At 50.3% G+C, this 17,860-nt stretch overlaps 1 protein-coding gene across 1 annotated transcript in view; it reads left to right on the forward strand.

Annotated features, from left to right (window-relative positions):
* Clip2 (CAP-Gly domain containing linker protein 2) overlaps positions 1-17,860 on the forward strand; it is a 62,379-nt gene that overhangs the window by 27,912 nt on the left and 16,607 nt on the right. Inside the window, exons 3-8 of the mRNA XM_032886362.1 lie at positions 916-1,472; positions 5,994-6,118; positions 6,915-7,128; positions 7,638-7,835; positions 8,883-8,986; positions 13,876-13,936. Coding sequence (XP_032742253.1) covers positions 916-1,472; positions 5,994-6,118; positions 6,915-7,128; positions 7,638-7,835; positions 8,883-8,986; positions 13,876-13,936 — 1,259 coding nt within the window. The remainder of the gene's footprint in view (positions 1-915; positions 1,473-5,993; positions 6,119-6,914; positions 7,129-7,637; positions 7,836-8,882; positions 8,987-13,875; positions 13,937-17,860) is intronic.

The raw sequence follows: 17,860 nt of genomic DNA on the forward strand, positions 1-17,860 counted from the left end.
TGAGACCTGAGTTGTAGCAGCTGTCGAAGCAATTGGAGGGACCTGTGACCCTTGAGAGAGGCGGGGGTCGGGAGAGATTATCTGGGGGTCCTGTGGGCTGGGACAGCTGAGGGTAGGGACAGCTGAGCTGGTAGCTGTCTTCTAAGAATAGTCGCTCTGGGTCCCCACAACCCCGGACCCCCTTTTTGTTCTTTATGCAAAAAGACAGGTAGCGTGCGGTCCTCGATGACGGGGTCTGTCACCAGTAAGGACTCTGGAGTCATGGCCCATAGCTGCTTAGGCCTGCCAAGCATGCTTCACAGCATTTTTTTTTCTTTCTTTTTTTTTTTCCGGAGCTGGGGACCGAACCCAGGGCCTTGTGCTTGCTAGGCAAGCTCTCTACCACCGAGCTAAATCCCCAACCCCCACAGAATCATTTTATATCCATTTATCTATTGTGGGAGGGGGGTGGCATTCGTTCCGTGGCACATGTCTGGAGGTCACTGGAGATCAGAGGGCAACCTGTGGAAGATGACTCTTCCCAACGTATGTCCCAGGGACTGAATTCAAATCATTAGGGCTCCTTTACCCACAGAGCCACCTCTGTTTAGTTTCTGACGTCCTGAGGGTAGAAACCAAGCCTCATACAAGTTTCTACACTGTCAGGCCCACTCCCACCCCCCACCCCAGTGTGGACTTTGCCCGTGGCAGTGTGTCCTGGAGAAACTCAAACATTGGACACCCCTGGGTGGGTGTCAGAAGAATAAGGAAATAAGTCCTCACTCTCTGGAGGAACTAAACCTTTCACAGGTCATAACTGCTGAGCATGCCTGCCTCAGTTCCCCAATAAGGTAACTATCACCAACTCCCTCCAGCTCTGTCTGTCTATCCTCTAGTTCCCAGGCTAGCCCTAACTCCTCCCTAACTTATCCACAGGGTCTCCCCTGCACAAGCAGGCGTCGGGCCCCTCCTCGGCTGGAGCCACCACTACTGTCTCCGAGAAGCCAGGTCCAAAGGCAGCCGAAGTGGGTGATGACTTCTTGGGAGACTTTGTGGTGGGCGAGAGGGTGTGGGTGAATGGCGTGAAGCCCGGCGTGGTGCAGTACCTGGGTGAGACACAGTTTGCGCCAGGCCAGTGGGCCGGCGTGGTCTTGGATGACCCGGTGGGCAAGAACGATGGAGCTGTGGGTGGCGTGCGCTACTTCGAGTGCCCAGCTCTACAGGGCATCTTCACGCGGCCCTCCAAGCTGACCCGCCAGCCCACGGCTGAGGGCTCCGGCAGTGACGCCCACTCAGTGGAATCCCTCACCGCCCAGAACCTGTCCCTGCATTCTGGCACGGCCACGCCCCCACTCACCGGCCGAGTCATCCCCCTGCGGGAGAGTGTTCTCAACAGCTCCGTGAAGACGGGCAATGAGTCTGGCTCCAACCTCTCCGACAGTGGTTCTGTGAAGCGTGGTGACAAGGACCTCCACCTGGGAGACCGTGTGCTGGTAAGTGTGGGTGGCACCTGGCTGGGTATCTCAACTCTCTTTACCCCTCATTCCCTGGTGAATAAGCTGGACCCCAGGGACAGAGCAGGGAAGGGACCAAAAGGGAACTTGAACAACTTCCAGGCTGAGGCCACGTTACTCATTAGAATAACTCACGTAGAATAAATAACAGTGGAGAGGACTCAGCTTGTTGCTGTGTGACCCTGGGCATGTGTATTAACCTTTCTGGGTCTCCGTTCCCATCTGTGATAGCTTTTTTTGTGGCCGTGATAATACCTGAGATGAAAAGAACTTACAGGAGGATAAGAGAGTTCGGTTCAAAGTTGGCTGGCTCCGTTGCTTTGGACCTGTAGTCAGCGGAAACAACAGGGCCGAAGGGCATGGAGGGAGAGAGAAAGTAACCTTGTGGTTTCTAGAAAGAGAGGGAGGGGGAGAGGGAGGATCTGAGCTCAGGCTGAGTGCACAGCTTAGGGGTGAGACCTCAGCACACCCACAGAGACTACTTCCTCCGACCAGGCCCCGCCTCCCAACAGCCTATCCAGCTCTGAACTCATTGGTCGGTTAACATGGACGAATCCGGTCCTTCCTTATTTAATCTCCTCTCAGTAGTGCCCCAGCTGGGAACCGAGCCTTTAACCAGCCTTCTTTGGGGGAAGGGGTGGCAGTATTTAAGTTCAGCCAGTCTGTCTGTCTGTCTGTCTGTCTGTCTGTCTGTCTTTCTTTCTTTCAAGATTTATTTACACTGTCACTGTCTTCAGACACACCAGAAGAGGGCATCAAATCCCATTACAGACAGTTTCCAGTCACCATGTAGTTGCTGGGATTTGAACTCAGGACCTCTGGAAGAACAGTCAGTGCTCTTAACCACTGAGCCATCTCTCCAGCCCCCATTCTTTCTTTTCAGGTGGGGTATCACTGTGTAACCCTGGCTGACCTGGAACTTGCTATGCACAGCAGGATGGTCTCGCTCAGACACCACACCCAGAAATCACAGTTTTTTACAAAACGGCAATTTTGGACTGGGGCTGTAGCTCAGTCGTTAGAGCACTTTCCTGGTGTACACAGAACCCCAGGGTTTGATCCCCAGCACCCCATAAGCCAACATGCCTGTCATCTCAGCTTGTGGGAGGTAGAGGCATGAGGATGGACGCTCTAGGTGAACCTTAGGCTGACTACTTCTGTCCTCCAGGCCAAAGCCCTAATTTCCCTCCAGCTTCTTCCTACTCCACCCTCCTGAGGCTGCTGGCCAACACTGCAGTCTTCATGATAGAGGCATCCAGAACTTTCCGTAGGGTCAGTCATCTGGGAAACAGGAGAAGGCACTTCAGACAACCAGTGAATATAGGTCCATGAATATTCATAGCACTACAGATATTCCTGTGGAGACAAATGTGTGTGCATGAATATTCATGTCTCTGTGTGCATATTCATGTCTGTACATGAATATTCATGAGGGCAGGAAGGCTCTGGGCGAGAGAAAAATATGAATACTGGATAAGAAAATGCCCAGAAGTGTTAGAAAATTAAGTTAGGAGCAGTGAGGCATGGACAGTGGGGCTGAGGTTAGCCTAGGCTACAAAGTAGTATGATTAGCCTTGCTGTGCATCTCGAACTCTTGATCCTCCTGCCTCTCCCTCCTCAGTGCTGGGATTACAGCATGTATATCTTGTGCGGCAGTGCTGGGGTAGGAGTTTAAGACCTCCTGCATGCTAGCTGGGCACTCTACCAACTGAGCCCAAGTCCCCTGTCTGTATCTGAGCCCAAGTCCCCTGTCTGTATTTTATCATGAAGACTTGAAGGGTCTTCAAAGGCTGCCTATGCAAAAACCCCAAAATCAATAACAACAAAAAAGATGGCTATATCAAGGAATGGGAACAATGGTTCTGACTTGAAGAACGCACGTTGTAGACATATGGACCCTGTACATAAAATCACACAGCGCCCCACTTGTAAGTACAGCTCTTGTCAGTTTTAAGAAAAATGAGGATCACTGAAGTGTGAACGTTCTTATGAGTCAGTTAAAAATACCCTTAAAGTTTAAAACAGAAGTTACAGCAGACAGACTACTATTTAGAGAGATGGGCCTGATTACGGAATCATTCCACTGAAAGAGGAAATGGTGGGTTTGGGGGAGGGGGTCGGGGAGAGCGAGGAGAGAAACTTCTGGGCGTTGGAAGGTATACTGTAGCAGTTCTTAACCTGTGGGTCAGGTCAGAGCATCAGAAAATACAGATGCTTACATTACAATTTATAACAGTAGCAAAATTACAGTTACAAAGTCGCAGGGAAAATAATTTTGTGGTTGGGAGTCACCACAACATGAAGAACTGTGTTAAAAATATTAGGAAAGTTGAGTGGTTTACTAGTTAACTTTCGTTTTATTTTGTTTTCCTACTAGCCTGGTTTAACTGCCACAATCTAGAGTCAGCTGGGAAGAGAGTCTCAAATGAGGAATTATCCAGGTCACACTAGTATGTAGACATGTCTGGGAAGCAGGTTGTCTTGGTTATTAGTTGGTATAGGAAGACCCAGCCCACTGTGGGCGGCACCATTCCCTAGGCAGGGGAATCCTGAACTGCATAAGAACAGAGAAAGTTAACTGAGTATAAGAAGCAAGCAAAAGACAGGTGCATTTGTTCACTCTCTGCTCTTGACTGTGGATGGGATGTTTTAATTCCCTGTCTTGACTTCCCCACAGTGTTAGACTATCACCTGGAATTGTGAGCTAAGTAAACCCTCTCCTCCCCTCAATTGCTTTCTGTTGCAGTGTTTTATCACAATAAACAGAAAATTAGACCAGACAGACCTGATTTTGCAAGTACTAGGGCCTCTAATTTATGTGTATGTATAGCCTGGAGTTTTCCTGGTGGTTGTGAGCTCCCATGAGAGTTCTTGGAACTGAGCACCAATCTTGTGAGCAAGCTCTCCAATCTCTAAGAATCCATTTTATGGTTGAATGTAGAGGCGCACACCTGTAACCCCAGCACATGGGAGGCAGAGGCAAGTGGTTCTCTCTGAGTTTGAGGCCAGCCTGGTCTACAGAGTGAGTTCCAAGCTATCCAGAGCTGCATAGTGAGACCCTGTCCTAAAACAAAACAACAAAAAACCCTTTGATTTATCCTTCAACAATTTCATGCGTGTATGCAATGTGTCTTGATCATATGGACCCCAGCACCCACCCCTCCTGACCACCTCCTGCTCCTCTGACCCCTCCCCAACAGGTTCTTCTCCCACCCCCACCCCCGTGTCCTCTTTATAATACAATATGCTGACTCCAGTTAGTGCAGCTAGCGTGCTCATGGAAATGGAGACCTGGGTAACCCACCAGCAGCCACATCCTGGAGGGAAACTGAGTCTTCCTTCTCCAGCAGCCTAGTTCCTCAGTTGGGCTCAGGAGTCTCTCTTCTATTTTATTTATTCATTATCATGATGTGTGTATCTGTGTGTTTATGTGTGTACATTTGTTTGTATTGTGCTTATGTATTATGTGTATGTGTGTGTGTATATGTGTGTTTGTATGTTGGTGTGTGTGTGTGTGTGTGTGTGTGGTGAGGGGATACCAATGTCATATCATGGGTCTACAGTCAGAACGCTATTTTGGAAATCAGTTTTCTCTGTCTACTGAACTCAAGTTGTCAGGGTTGCAAGGTGTTAACCTGCTAAGCCATCTCACCAGCCCTACTTTTAATGTAGTGTTGGAATGAAGCCTAGGACTTCATGTATGCTACACAAACTCTTTACCACTGAGCCATGCACCCAATCTTCAATGGGGGATTCTAGGCAGGTGCTCTACCACTGAGCCACATCCCCAGCCCCTCACTGGGGGATTCTAGGCAGGGGCTCTACCACTGAGCCACGCCCCCAGCCCCTCACTGGGGGATTCTGGGTAGGGGCTCTACCACTGAGCCACGCCCCCAGCCCCTCACTGGGGGATTCTGGGCAGGTGCTCTACCACTGAGCCACGCCCCCAGCCCCTCACTGGGGGATTCTGGGTAGGGGCTCTACCACTGAGCCACGCCCCCAGCCCCTCACTGGGGGATTCTAGGCAGGGGCTCTACTACTGAGCCACGCCCCCAGCCCCTCACTGGGGGATTCTGGGCAGGTGCTCTACCACTGAACCACGCCCCCAGCCCCTCACTGGGGGATTCTGGGTAGGGGCCCTACCACTGAAAACTGCTTTTGTATTTTTACTGAGTGCTTTACCAAGGCTCTAGCATCATGCAGATGCTACATTCATACAGTACTTAATTATCACGAAAATTCTTTTGGTAAATGAAGGTGCTAAGATTTTGAGAGGTTCTGTAATTTGGTCAAACTTATGCAATGTACCAGCATGGTTTGAGTTCAGGTCTGTGTCTCTGTCCAAGCCTCTGCCCTTCCCTGTAGCAGCCATGTGACCTATTAGAACCCATGTCCCTCCCAGCCGTCCGTGGGCATTCTCCTCTTTCTCATCTGCCCTCTGCCAGGCTCCACCTGTGTCCCCTGCATCCTCTGGACCTGCCTCTCTCCATGTGCCAACAGGTTGGTGGGACGAAGACCGGTGTGGTACGATATGTTGGGGAGACGGACTTTGCCAAAGGCGAGTGGTGTGGTGTGGAGCTGGACGAGCCCCTTGGGAAGAACGATGGGGCAGTGGCAGGCACCAGGTACGAGGGGCTCTCTTAAGGATCTTCAGAAGGGGTGGAGATAGGGTGGCAGAGAAACCCTGGGCATGCTGTGCCAGACACCATGATGAACATGTTCTTCCTCCTAACAGCCTGTCAGGCTAGGCAGAGGGAATGATCATCTTACTGACAAGAGAACTAAGGCCAGAGCTCATTGTTACAGGCAAGCACTGAGAGTCCAAGCCTCAGTCTCTACTGACCTTGTGTTTCCCGAGTGATGCAGAAGGGCTGCAGGTGTCCTGCACTCTCACGTTCTGTCCCTCCTCTTTTCCTGAGAGCCTTGTGTAGTTCAAGGTGGCTTCTAAATGGCTATGTAGCAGAAGCTGGCCTTGAACTCCTTATCCTGTTACTACCATGCCCCTCTCCTTCCTTCAGGGTTTTTCTTCTCTGTGCAAGGCACACAGAGAGAGCCAGTTTGGGGGATAGTCCAGCAACAACTGAAGTTAAAGCCAGGATAGTTTGTGGATTTTTAGAATAACGCAGTCTGGGAGGTCCCACCCTAATTTTGCTGCTGTATTTGGTATGTGATACACATAAGTTTCATAACAGTATCCAGAGCTGTTCATAGCTGTACATTTTTTGTCAATTCCATCCTGCTAATCTCCTGCCTCCACCTCTCAAGTGCTGGTATAGGTGTGTCCCATCATTCCTTGCTCTTCCATCTCGGGAACTTTCCCCTTGACTGGCAGGGCCGGGAGACACTTGTATTTTTTGGGCTAATAAGCAGGGGAGACTCTAAATAATGATGGCATTACTGTGGCTCTAATTTGCTCCCCAGGTACTTCCAGTGCCCACCCAAGTTCGGTCTCTTTGCACCAATTCACAAGGTCATCCGAATTGGCTTCCCATCTACCAGTCCAGCCAAGGCCAAGAAGACCAAGCGCATGGCTATGGGTGTCTCAGCCTTGACCCACAGCCCCAGCAGTTCTTCCATCAGCTCTGTCAGCTCTGTGGCCTCCTCTGTTGGTGGCCGGCCGAGCCGTAGTGGCCTGGTAAGGATAGAACTGGGGAGTTGGAGAACTCAAATGTAGGGGTGAAGGTAGGATCAAGCATCCTATTTGGTGCCCAGCTTGTTCTGATTCTAGGCATCCTTCCGCTGGGGTTGGGGGATGGTCGAGTGTGATCTCTTTATAGGAAAAATTGGTCCATTTATATTTATTGTTATATACGTGACTGCTTCCTTGGTTACATTCTCTGGGTAAACAGTATGGGATAGATACAGAAAGACTATTCCAAAGGATCCATATGGATCCTAGGTAAGGAGAGAAGAGGAGGCCGTTCGGGTTTGGCAGAGGGACTTCAGTAGAGCTCGGTCTGTGGTTCCTGTTGAAGGCTGACTCTTAGCCATCATGTTGCCTTTGAGGGGGAATCAGCAGTGGATTTAGGTCATCCTGGGCACTGACAGGGAAGGAACAAGACTGTGTTAGTGAGGCCAGAGGGAGCAAGCTGAGCTTCAATACAATACAATGTCTTGAGTCCTGCCCATGCCCGCTTTCTACAGCTCACAGAGACCTCTTCACGCTATGCCCGGAAGATCTCAGGCACCACAGCCCTGCAGGAGGCACTGAAGGAGAAACAGCAGCACATCGAACAGCTGCTGGCTGAGCGTGACTTGGAGAGGGCAGAAGTAGCCAAGGCTACCAGTCATATCTGTGAGGTGGAGAAGGAAATCGCCCTGCTGAAGGCACAGCATGAGCAGGTGGGTGGCTGGCAGACTCTGGGCTGCATGGACTACCTCTTCCCACAGGGCTACACACACTCATGAAAGCTGGAAACCTCGAGTGTACTGCACAACCTACAACCAGCTCAGCAGCTTAGAAAGTGTCTCTGTTAGTGAGTTCAGTTGATTCAAGCCTTTTTTTTTTTTTTTTTTTTTTTTTTTTCGGAGCTGGGGACTGAACCCAAGCACTAGGCAAGCGCTCTACCACTGAGCTAAATCCCCAATCCTGATTCAAGCCTCTTAACAGGTAGCATGTCCTGCTTGGGAGCTCTCCCCTGCTTATATAAGCTTAGGAGGAAGGGCCAGAGTAAGTCTTGTCAATTTCTGGGACTTCCTGAAACTATTGAGTTTTATTTCCTGAGGTTTAACAAGCTTCTCTACAAGATGGACTATGTACTTCCTTGTAGAACATCCTGCATATTAACAGACTTCTCTCCAAGATAGGATTCCTTTGAGAGACCCTATCTTTTAGGGTTTTACTGCTGTGAACAGACACCATGACCAAGGCAACTCTTTTTTTTTTTTTCAATGTGTACACTCTTTTTTTTAATTAAAAAAAAAAAAGCAGATATATTTTCTCCAAGGCAACTCTTACAAGGACAACATTTAATTGGGGCTGGCTTACAGGTTCAGAGGTTCAGTCCATTATCATCTAGGGCTGGAGGTGTGACTCAGTGGTAGAGCCCCTGCCTAGAATCCTCCAGTGAGGGCTGGGTTGTGGCTTTGCATTGAGCACCTGCCTAACATATACAAAGCCTTGGGTTTGATCTCCAGCATTAAAACAAAACAAAGCCATCATATAACCAGCTTCTAGCTAAGCTCAGAGGAGCCTAGGATCCCCTTCCCTGGTGGAGTCTCTGCATCCTTCCCTCCTGAGTCCCCTCTTTGTGTCTGGATAACTAGCCCTGCCTGGTTGCGACCATCAGGGAAAAGGGAGCTAGGACTCCTTTCCTTCCTCTGCCTCCGTCTTGTCCCCAAGAGAGCTTGGAATTGACTTGGCCCTCCCCTGGCCTTGCTCTGGGTCAGTATGTTGCAGAAGCCGAGGAGAAGCTGCAGCGGGCACGGTTGCTGGTGGAAAACGTGAGGAAGGAGAAGGTGGATCTGTCCAATCAGCTGGAGGAGGAGAGGAGGTACGTGGTGAGCATCTGCTGGGCCAGAGTGAGTCTTCTCCGAGCCCAATGAAGGAGCACGGGGAAACCGGGCATGGGAGCAGAGACAGACCTGTCTCTAATCCTAGCACTTGGAACCGAAGCAGGGGGATCAGCAGTTCCAGCCTAGCCTGGGCTACGTACCGAGTTCAATTTCAGCCTGGGCAACCTAGTACAACAGCCTTCAAATAAAAAAATACAAAACAAAAACAGGGCTGGAGAGATGGCTCAGTGGTTAAGAGCACTGACTGCTCTTCCAGAGGCCCTGGGTTCAATACCCCTGCAAACCCCATGGGGCTCACAACCATCTGTAAAGAGATCCGATGCCCTCTTCTGGTGTATCTGAAGACAGCCCAGTGAGGCTGGGGGCGCCCAAATGAATAAATCTTTAAAAAAAAAATACCAAAAAATGGGGGCTGGGGGCGTGGCTCAGTGGGAGAGCCCCTGCCTAGAATCCCCCAGGGAGGGGCTGGGGGCGTGGCTCAGTGGTAGAGCGCTTGCCTAGCAAGCGCAAGGCCCTGGGTTCGGTCCCCAGCTCCGAAAAAAAAGAAAAAAAAAAAAAAAGATACAAAAAGAAAAATGGGGCTGGGGATGTAGCTCAGTTGGTAGAGTGTTTGTCTAGGACACATGAAGCCCTGGGTTTGAGTCCCAGTACTACATGAACAGAGGGGTGTTATTTCAACATTCAGATGGTAGAAGCAGGAGGATTGGGCGTTCAGAGTCATGATCTGCTATACAGTGAATTTGAGAGCAGCCTGGGCTACATGAGACCCTGTCAGAGGGGGAGGGGGAGGGGGAGAGAGGGAGAGGGATGGGGAGTGCTACAGCAAGGGCTTGGGCCAGGTATAATGACTCAGGTCTATAAGCCCAGCACTAAGGAGACTGAGGCAGGAGATAGCCTGGTCTACATAGCAGGTTTTGTGCCAGGCAGATCCACATAGCAAGTTGTTATCTAAACCCTACCCCTCTAAAGAAAAGACTAGGCTATAGCTTAGTGCTAGGGTGTCTACTCAACTTGCACAGGGCTGATATTAATCCCTGGGCAGGAATTGTGGCCTTGGAGTTTTTGTTTTGTTTTAAAGTTAATATTTGAGTGTGTGTGTGTGTGTGTGTGTGTGTGTGTGTGTGTGTAGAGTCCCTGAGGGCTCCTGGAGAGCCGCACTGGTCTTCAGTCAGTGTGGGAACTCTGAGGAAGTAGGTTCTAATTCCGATGAGAGAATGCCTCAGCAGTGGATAGATGAACTTGCCAGCAAGAGTGAGGCAAAACCCGAAAGTCTTCTTCTTCCCTGTCCTTTGATCCAGGCTGCCACCAAGAGATGGGACCCAGAAATATAGGCCGGGTCCTCCCACGTCAGTGATCCAGATAGGAGAACTTCTCAGAGGCGTGCCCAGAGGCCTGGGTCACGTTGACCACTGAGTTTAGCCATCACACCTGGCAAGGACTTCACTGAATGAATTTTCTCTCCGTCTCCATTTTTATTTTTATTTTATTACGCATGAGACAGGGTCTTCTTAGTCACTTCCGACTGGCCTCCAGTTCACAACCCTTCTGCCTCAGCCTCCTGAATGCTGGGATAACAGGGGTGTATCACTGCACCTGGCATGTCTATCAATTAAAAACCTTTTTTTTTTTATATCTAATTGTCCGGGGGAGGCATACACATGAGCATCAAAAAACAATTTGGGAGCATGGGTTCCTTTGACTGTGCCAGTCCTGGGAATCGAACTCAGGTCACCAGGCTCAGCACCAACTACTTCGCTAAGCCATCTTGCTGGCCCATACATTGGTGTTTGAGACTGCCCCAGGGATGGATTAGGAGTTCTCCCACTCCTGATTTCCTAGAAAAGCCCTTAACCAAGGTCAGGGACAGCAGCCCACTGATGCAGACTCAGACAGCCCTGGAAAGATACAGGCATGACCCCCCCTCAGCTCCTACTAGAGACACAGGCCCAGGCTCCTGGAGCTGGTCTTTCCCAAAAGATGAGGATTTCTGTATGGCCCTTCCTTCCCCAATTCTGGCAGCAGCCCCCAATCTTGACACCCCGATTTGCATCTGTTTTGGGCATTCAGCCGAGTCCCCACAGTTACTGTCTCACTGCGGGAAATGAGGGTTTATTTATATCCGCGTGAGATGGCAGTCCTGGCCCACACATCTGGTTCCCATGGTGATGCATCTCATGCCAGAAAACAAAAACAAGTCTTTTAAGGCATCATGAGGTGGGAGACGGCTCGTTGGCTAAGTGCCCGCCGGGCCAGGGCCTGGGTTCAGCCCCCTAGCAACATGACAGGCATGGTCACACGGGTCTGTAACGCCACCGCCACCACAGGCTGTGCAAGCCCTGCAGATCCCCTCAGCTCCCTGGCCAGACAGTCTATCCAGTTAGGACCGCCAGGTTCAGTGAGAGATCCTGCCTCGAAAGGTGAACCCTGTGCATGGTGGCACACACCTTTCACCCCAGCACTGGCTAGGCAGAGGCGGGTGAATCTCTGTTCATTCAAGGCCAGCCTGGTCTACTTAAATTTTTCTTTTTTTTTTCGGAGCTGGGGACCGAACCCAGGGCCTTGCGCTTGCTAGGCAAGCGCTCTACCACTGAGCTAAATCCCCAACCCCCTGGTCTACTTAAGAGTTCCAGGCTAGGCAGGGGTATATAGTAAGATCTTGTACGTCACGCCCAAAACGAACTAAACCAACTAACAAGAGCCCGCCACAACAAAAAGAAGGGGCGAGTAAAATAGACGAAGAAGTTGCCCTGATGTAGTTCTGGCGGGATGGCTCAGTGGGTAAGAATGCTTCTGTCACAAGCACGAGGACCTACGTTCAAATCCCCGCCACCCATGTAGAGCTGGGTATGGCTACATGCTGGTGGTGATCCTGGTGTTGGTGGGATGGCGCAGAGCCAGGAGGATCACTAGGAGCCCCTGGCCTTCAGTCTAGCTTCAGGTTCATCAAGACACCCTGTCTCAAGGGAATAACGCAGACAATGATAGGGCGAGACTCTCAGCATCCTCTTCTGGCTTCTGTGTGTATATGTATATGCACACGTGTGTACATGTGCATATACACACATACATGTGCATATACAAACTAGCCTGCCTCATGCACACTTATGTGCATAGATACACAAATAAACACACAGTCACGGGTTTGGGGATTTAGCTCAGTGGTAGAGCGCTTGCCAAGGAAGCGCAAGGCCCTGGGTTCGGTCCCCAGCTCCAAAAAACAAAAAAAAAAAAAACAAAAAAAAAAGAACACAGACATACCATCAAACTGTGGCCTCCTACGCTCACATATTCATACATATATTGTGTACAAGCTCAAACAGGTTTTTTTTTTAATTCAAAATAAGGCATCACGGGAGCTGTGTTCACCAAGGACCTAGGTGCAGGTCCTAGCATTGTATAATGTTGCTTTAGCACCCCAGGTACCTTATAGGAATACATATATAAGCTGTCAGTGAACCCCACTTGTAAATGGCAATATGAGGTAGGGCCGTGTCCCTGTCCTCTGCTTGTTTAGCATGTGTATAGGTGAACATGTGTCCCTGAGGGGAGTGTCTGACTCCTACAGTGGGGAGCCTTAGGGACCTTCTACATCTGTGGGCAGCCCTGGAAGAGGAGAGAGTACAGTTGATGAAGAGGAAGCCCCCTGGCCTGATGTAGAAGCCCCCTGTTTGCTGAGACAGGGCCACATGGCAGAGTGTGCCCGTTGAAGAGCCATTGTCTTGACCTGGTGTCTTGAGGCAAGGTGTCACCATGTAGCTTAGGCTGGCCTTCACCACCCAGAACTGTGCACCACTACACCTGGCTCAGACTACTGTCCTATTGTCTTAGTCAGGGCTTTTATTCCTGCACAAAACATCAGGACCAAGAAGCAAGTTGGGGAGGAAAGGGTTTATTCAGCTTACACTTCCACACTGCTGTTCATCACAAAAGGAAGTCAGGCCTGGAACTTAAGCAGGTCAGGAAGCAGCAGCTGATGCAGAGACCATGCAGGGATGTTACTTACTGGCCTGCTTTGCCTGGCTTGCTCAGCTTGCTCTCTTATACAACCCAAGACTACCACCCCAGGGATGGCACCACCCACAAGTAGCTGAGTCCTCCCTCCTTGATCACTACTTGAGAAAATGCCCAATAGCTGGGTCTCATGGAGGCATTTCCTCAAGGGAGGCTCCTTTCTCTGTGATAACTCCAGCTTGTGTCAAGTTGACACTCGAAACCAGCCAGTACACCTATGTTCTCCATGGACATCCTGAGAGGAATGAGGCTGTGTTCAGCACAGTAGGCTTCCCAAAAGCTCTCCCCCTCTTCAAGTACAGGATTCCAGGTAGTTCCTGGCTTTGTGGGGACAGCCCCGTCTGTGATTTAATCTTGATCCCTGACATCTTCTGATGCCTTCATCGTCTGAGCCATAACTGGCCTGGTACACATCTACTTGCCTTCATGCATAGGCATCCCTGTGTGTGGGGAATGTCTTTGTGTGTGTGCTGTGGGTGAAGCCAAGGGACCTCTTGTGTTAGGCAGAGGCTCTGTCACTGAGCCACGCCCCAGTCCCTCACTGGGGGGATTCTGGGCAGGGCTCTACCACTGAGCCCGCCCCAGCCCTTCCTGGGGGATTCTAGGCAGGGCTCTGGGAGCCACCCCCCCAGCCCCTCCCTGGGGATTCTCAGGGGCTCACCACTGAGCCACGCCCCAGCCCCTCACTGGGGGATTCTAGGCAGGGGCTCTACCACTGAACCACACCGTCAGCCCCTCACTGGGGGATTCTAGGCAGGAGCTCTACCACTGAGTCTCTACTGGGGGACTGGCAGGGGCACTATGGGCAATATCCTTGGCCCCCAAAGCCCACGTCTGCCTCTTTTCCCCCCTGCAGGAAGGTGGAAGACCTGCAGTTCCGGGTAGAAGAAGAGTCCATCACCAAAGGAGACTTGGAGGTAACAGTGCAGTTCTCCACTGCTCATTTAGCACTGTGGGCCCAATCCTTGCCATGAGGCCTGGGTGATTGCAATGGAAATATTGGGAAGAATCAAAAGCCCCTGCCTTGGAGGAGTGGAGGAGCGGCAGGCCTTAAGACATCTGGTATTAGAAGTGGGCTTGGTTGTGTTCCAGGGGATCCTATGTTGGCAGTTGAAGATCGAATCAAGACAGATTTTAGGTCTTTGCCTAACAACATAGGAGCCAGGCTCCTGGGAGCACAGACACAGGACTGGCTAGAAGCAGTTAGGATCACAAGATTTGATACGCAACTGAGCTAGAGCTCACCGGCTGGGGCTGTATCTCAGAGCACTTGCCTAGCATTTGTGAAACCCTGGGTTCCCTCTCTGGTACCATGTAAACCAGGAGTGGTGGCACAAGTCTGTTACCATAGCACTGGGGAGGTGGGTGGTCCGAGTTCAAGGTCATCCTCAGCTATATATCAAGTTAAAGGCTAGCCTGGGCTACATGAATTAAGGAGAGAGAGACATAGAGAAAGACAGACAGACAGAGAGAGGGAGAGAGACAGAGACAGAGAGTGCTCAAGGCAGAGACTACCCCCAGTGGTATAACCAACCAACAAGGGTTATAACCAACAGCGATTGTTAGGTCCTGCCCCGGCCTGTATCTCACCATTTTACCACCTGTATACATGGTGTGGATATAATGGGTTTGTTCTTAGTTCATAAACACACACGCTGACTTAGGGACCAGAGGGCACTGAGGGGGCATCTAGCCCTGCCCCTGAGACCTGCAGAGACCTCTGGGGTCAGGAGGCCACCCTTGGCCACCTCTCCTGTTGTGTCTCTTGTTGATCCTTGGGAAAAAAAGAAGGAAGAACTCTTTGGGATGGCCAGGTGAGACAGGGAGCTAAGCTCTTCCTGTTGTGTTGCTGGTCCTGTCCCTTCAGCAGGCCCCAGCTTCTTCCGCTGTAGGATGAAGATGTCTATTACAGGATCTCAGGCCCAAGGTGTCTATCTCCAGGGGAGCGTATTTCAATACAACAAAGACCCAGTGGTCTGCGTTTGTGACTATTTCCCAAGTTCCTGAGGGACCTTAGAAGGCATAGCCATAGGTCATTTCTGGGTTCAACTCGGGTTGATCTGAGCCTGGTAGCATCCTAGCTTTCTAAGGTAGCTGAAGCAAGACAGTTACAAACCCAAGGCTGGCCCGGGCTATATACCAAGTCTAAGTCAACCCAAACTTCTTAGCAAGACCCTGTCTGGGAACAAGTGAAAGGGGGCAGGAGATACAGCTCAGTCAGTAGAATTGCCTGGCTTAGCATGCGTGAAGCTCTGGGTTCAAATCATGGTAGCACATGCTGGTAACCCCACCATAGGGAGGTGGAGGCAGGAGGCTAGAAATTGAAGTCATCCTTGGCTACATGGCAAATTCAAGGCTAGTCTGGTTAGTGGAGTTTTAAGCCAGGCGGACTAATTAGGAAGACATGGTGGGGCTGGCAAAAAAAAAAAAAAAAAAAAAAACAAAACAAAAAAAAAAAAAACAAAAAAAAATGGACATGGTGGTGCATACCTGTAATCCCAGACCTCAGGAGACAGAAGCAGGAGGATCAGGAGTTCAAGACCAGCCTTGGCTATGCAGTGAGTTTGAGGATAGCCTTGGATACATGGATGAATGAGACTCTAAAAAGAAAAGAGGGAAAGAAGGAAGGGGGAAAAGAAGACAAGTATTACCCAGCCTGAAGCTGTTGTGATCTGCGTTTTTGTTACAGCCAGAGGGACAGCACAGGTGGTTGTGTCTGGCTTATCTGAAGGGCAGCAATCTCCCTGCAGGGGACAGATGGGTGGGTTTGAGGGGAGAGAGGGGCTGCCAGAGCTGAGCCCTCTCCACCTGCTCCCATCAACAGAGCTTAGCAACAGTCAGTTGTGGGGAAATTCACACACGCACACCACCCCTGGCCGGCAGTTCAAGGGGCTGCAATCAGGATGGTGTCAGGTGCTCACAGGCCCTTGGCAACTCCGGGTCAGCCTGTCTGTCTGCCGCCTGTCTGTCTGTGTCTTTTACTACATCTGTTCCTTATTCCAGCCTGCCAGATTGGCCACCACACATTATCCCTCAGAGAGAATCTGATTGGTCCTGGGGCTGCCAATAGGTTGGCAGGCATTGAGACAGGGGGACAGGACAGGACAGTGTTACACAGCCAGTTTAGCCAGAAAGACTGTCACATTCAGCTTTGATTTTTATTATAATTATAGTTATAATTATAACTTATTATATTATTATTACAAAGACTAAACTGTGACCATATTCAGAGCAATCAGAATGTGAATTATGCTAAAGTCAATTTATCTCCCCACATACTTGGTTGGGGTTGGGTTTTTACACTACCTGGGGCTGGTCTGGAACTCAGAATTCTCCTGCCTCAGCCAGTAGGTTCTAGGATTACAGGCTTGTAGCCACCTTGCCTACTTTCCCCAACCATCTTTAAAGACAAACCAGAAGGCTATAGGAATGGCTCAGTGGCTAAGAACACTCACAACACTTCCGAGAACTGGGTGTTCGGATCCCAGATGGCTCACCATCTCCCAGATCTCCAGCTACAAGAGTTGTAGCCCCCTCTTCTGACCCCCACAGACACCTGCACATGCACCCATGGAAACACGTGTGTGCTCGCGCACGCACACACACACACACACACACATACACACACACACACACAAATAAAAACAAATCTTCTCCTAAAAAGTCAAAACTGGGACCAGAGAGATTGCTCCGTGGTTAAGAGCATTTGCTGTTCTCAGAGAGAACCTAAGTTTTGCTCCCAGCCCCCGTGTGGTACTTCACGACCATCTGTGACTCCAGTTTCAGGGGATCTGATTTTTTTCTGGCCTCCACATACATGGTATTATACACACATGCAGGAAATACATTTACACACATAAGATAAATACATAAATCTTTTTTTTTTCTACTCTTTTTTTTTCGGAGCTGGGGACCGAACCCAGGGCCTCGCGCTTGCTAGGCAAGTGCTCTACCACTGAGCTAAATCCCCAACCCCATAAAAACATAAATCTAAAAACATAAAAGTTAAAACCAAGGGTTGGGGCATATGGCTCGACAGTAGATAACTTACCTAGAAACTCAAACTGGGGGACCCGGGGAGATGACTGAGGGGAACACCTGGCCAGAACTCCCCAGTTAGGGGGTCAGGATGAGGCTCATCAGTGAGAGCCCGAGTTTAGACTCCTAGCACTCTCATTACAAAAGGGTGTAGCAGCCAGGCATGGTGGCACATACCTTTAATCCCTGCACACTCGAGGCAAAGGCAGATGGATATCTGAGTTTGAGGCCAGCCTGGTCTACAGAGTGAGTTCTGGGATAGCTGGGGCTACATACAGAAATCTTGTCTCAAAAAAACAAAACAAAACAAAAATGGGTGTGACACCTGTCTAACCCTGTGGTGAGATTGGCCAGCTGACATAGCTCAGGGAGACCCTGTCTCAGAAGGCGTGGTGGAGTGTGGTTAAGATCTGACGTATACTAGAGTGGTGCACGCCCTTAATCCCAGCACTCGGGAGGCAAAGCAGGAGGGTGTCTCGCTCTTTCTGAGTTGGAGGACAGCCTGGTCTGCAACCTGGTAAATTCCAGGACAGCCAGAGCTACACAGAGAAACCTTGCCTTGAACCCCACTCCCCCGGACCCCACACACAGTTTTCCGACATCTACCTCTGGTCTCCACATGCATATGAATACACAAAGTCAGAATTGAAAGCCTAAACTCTGTTCCAAACAGAACACTCGTCCCTTTGGGCTGGGTCACCCCATCTTCTACTGTCTCCACGACTAAACTCAGCATTGCTCATAAAGCCTCCCTAGGCTGCAGATGGGCAGCCTAGGCTCCGATCTTTCAGTCTCCATGGCTG

This window comes from Rattus rattus, chromosome 16, assembly GCF_011064425.1.
Source record: "Rattus rattus isolate New Zealand chromosome 16, Rrattus_CSIRO_v1, whole genome shotgun sequence".
Classification (NCBI taxonomy): domain Eukaryota; kingdom Metazoa; phylum Chordata; class Mammalia; order Rodentia; family Muridae; genus Rattus; species Rattus rattus.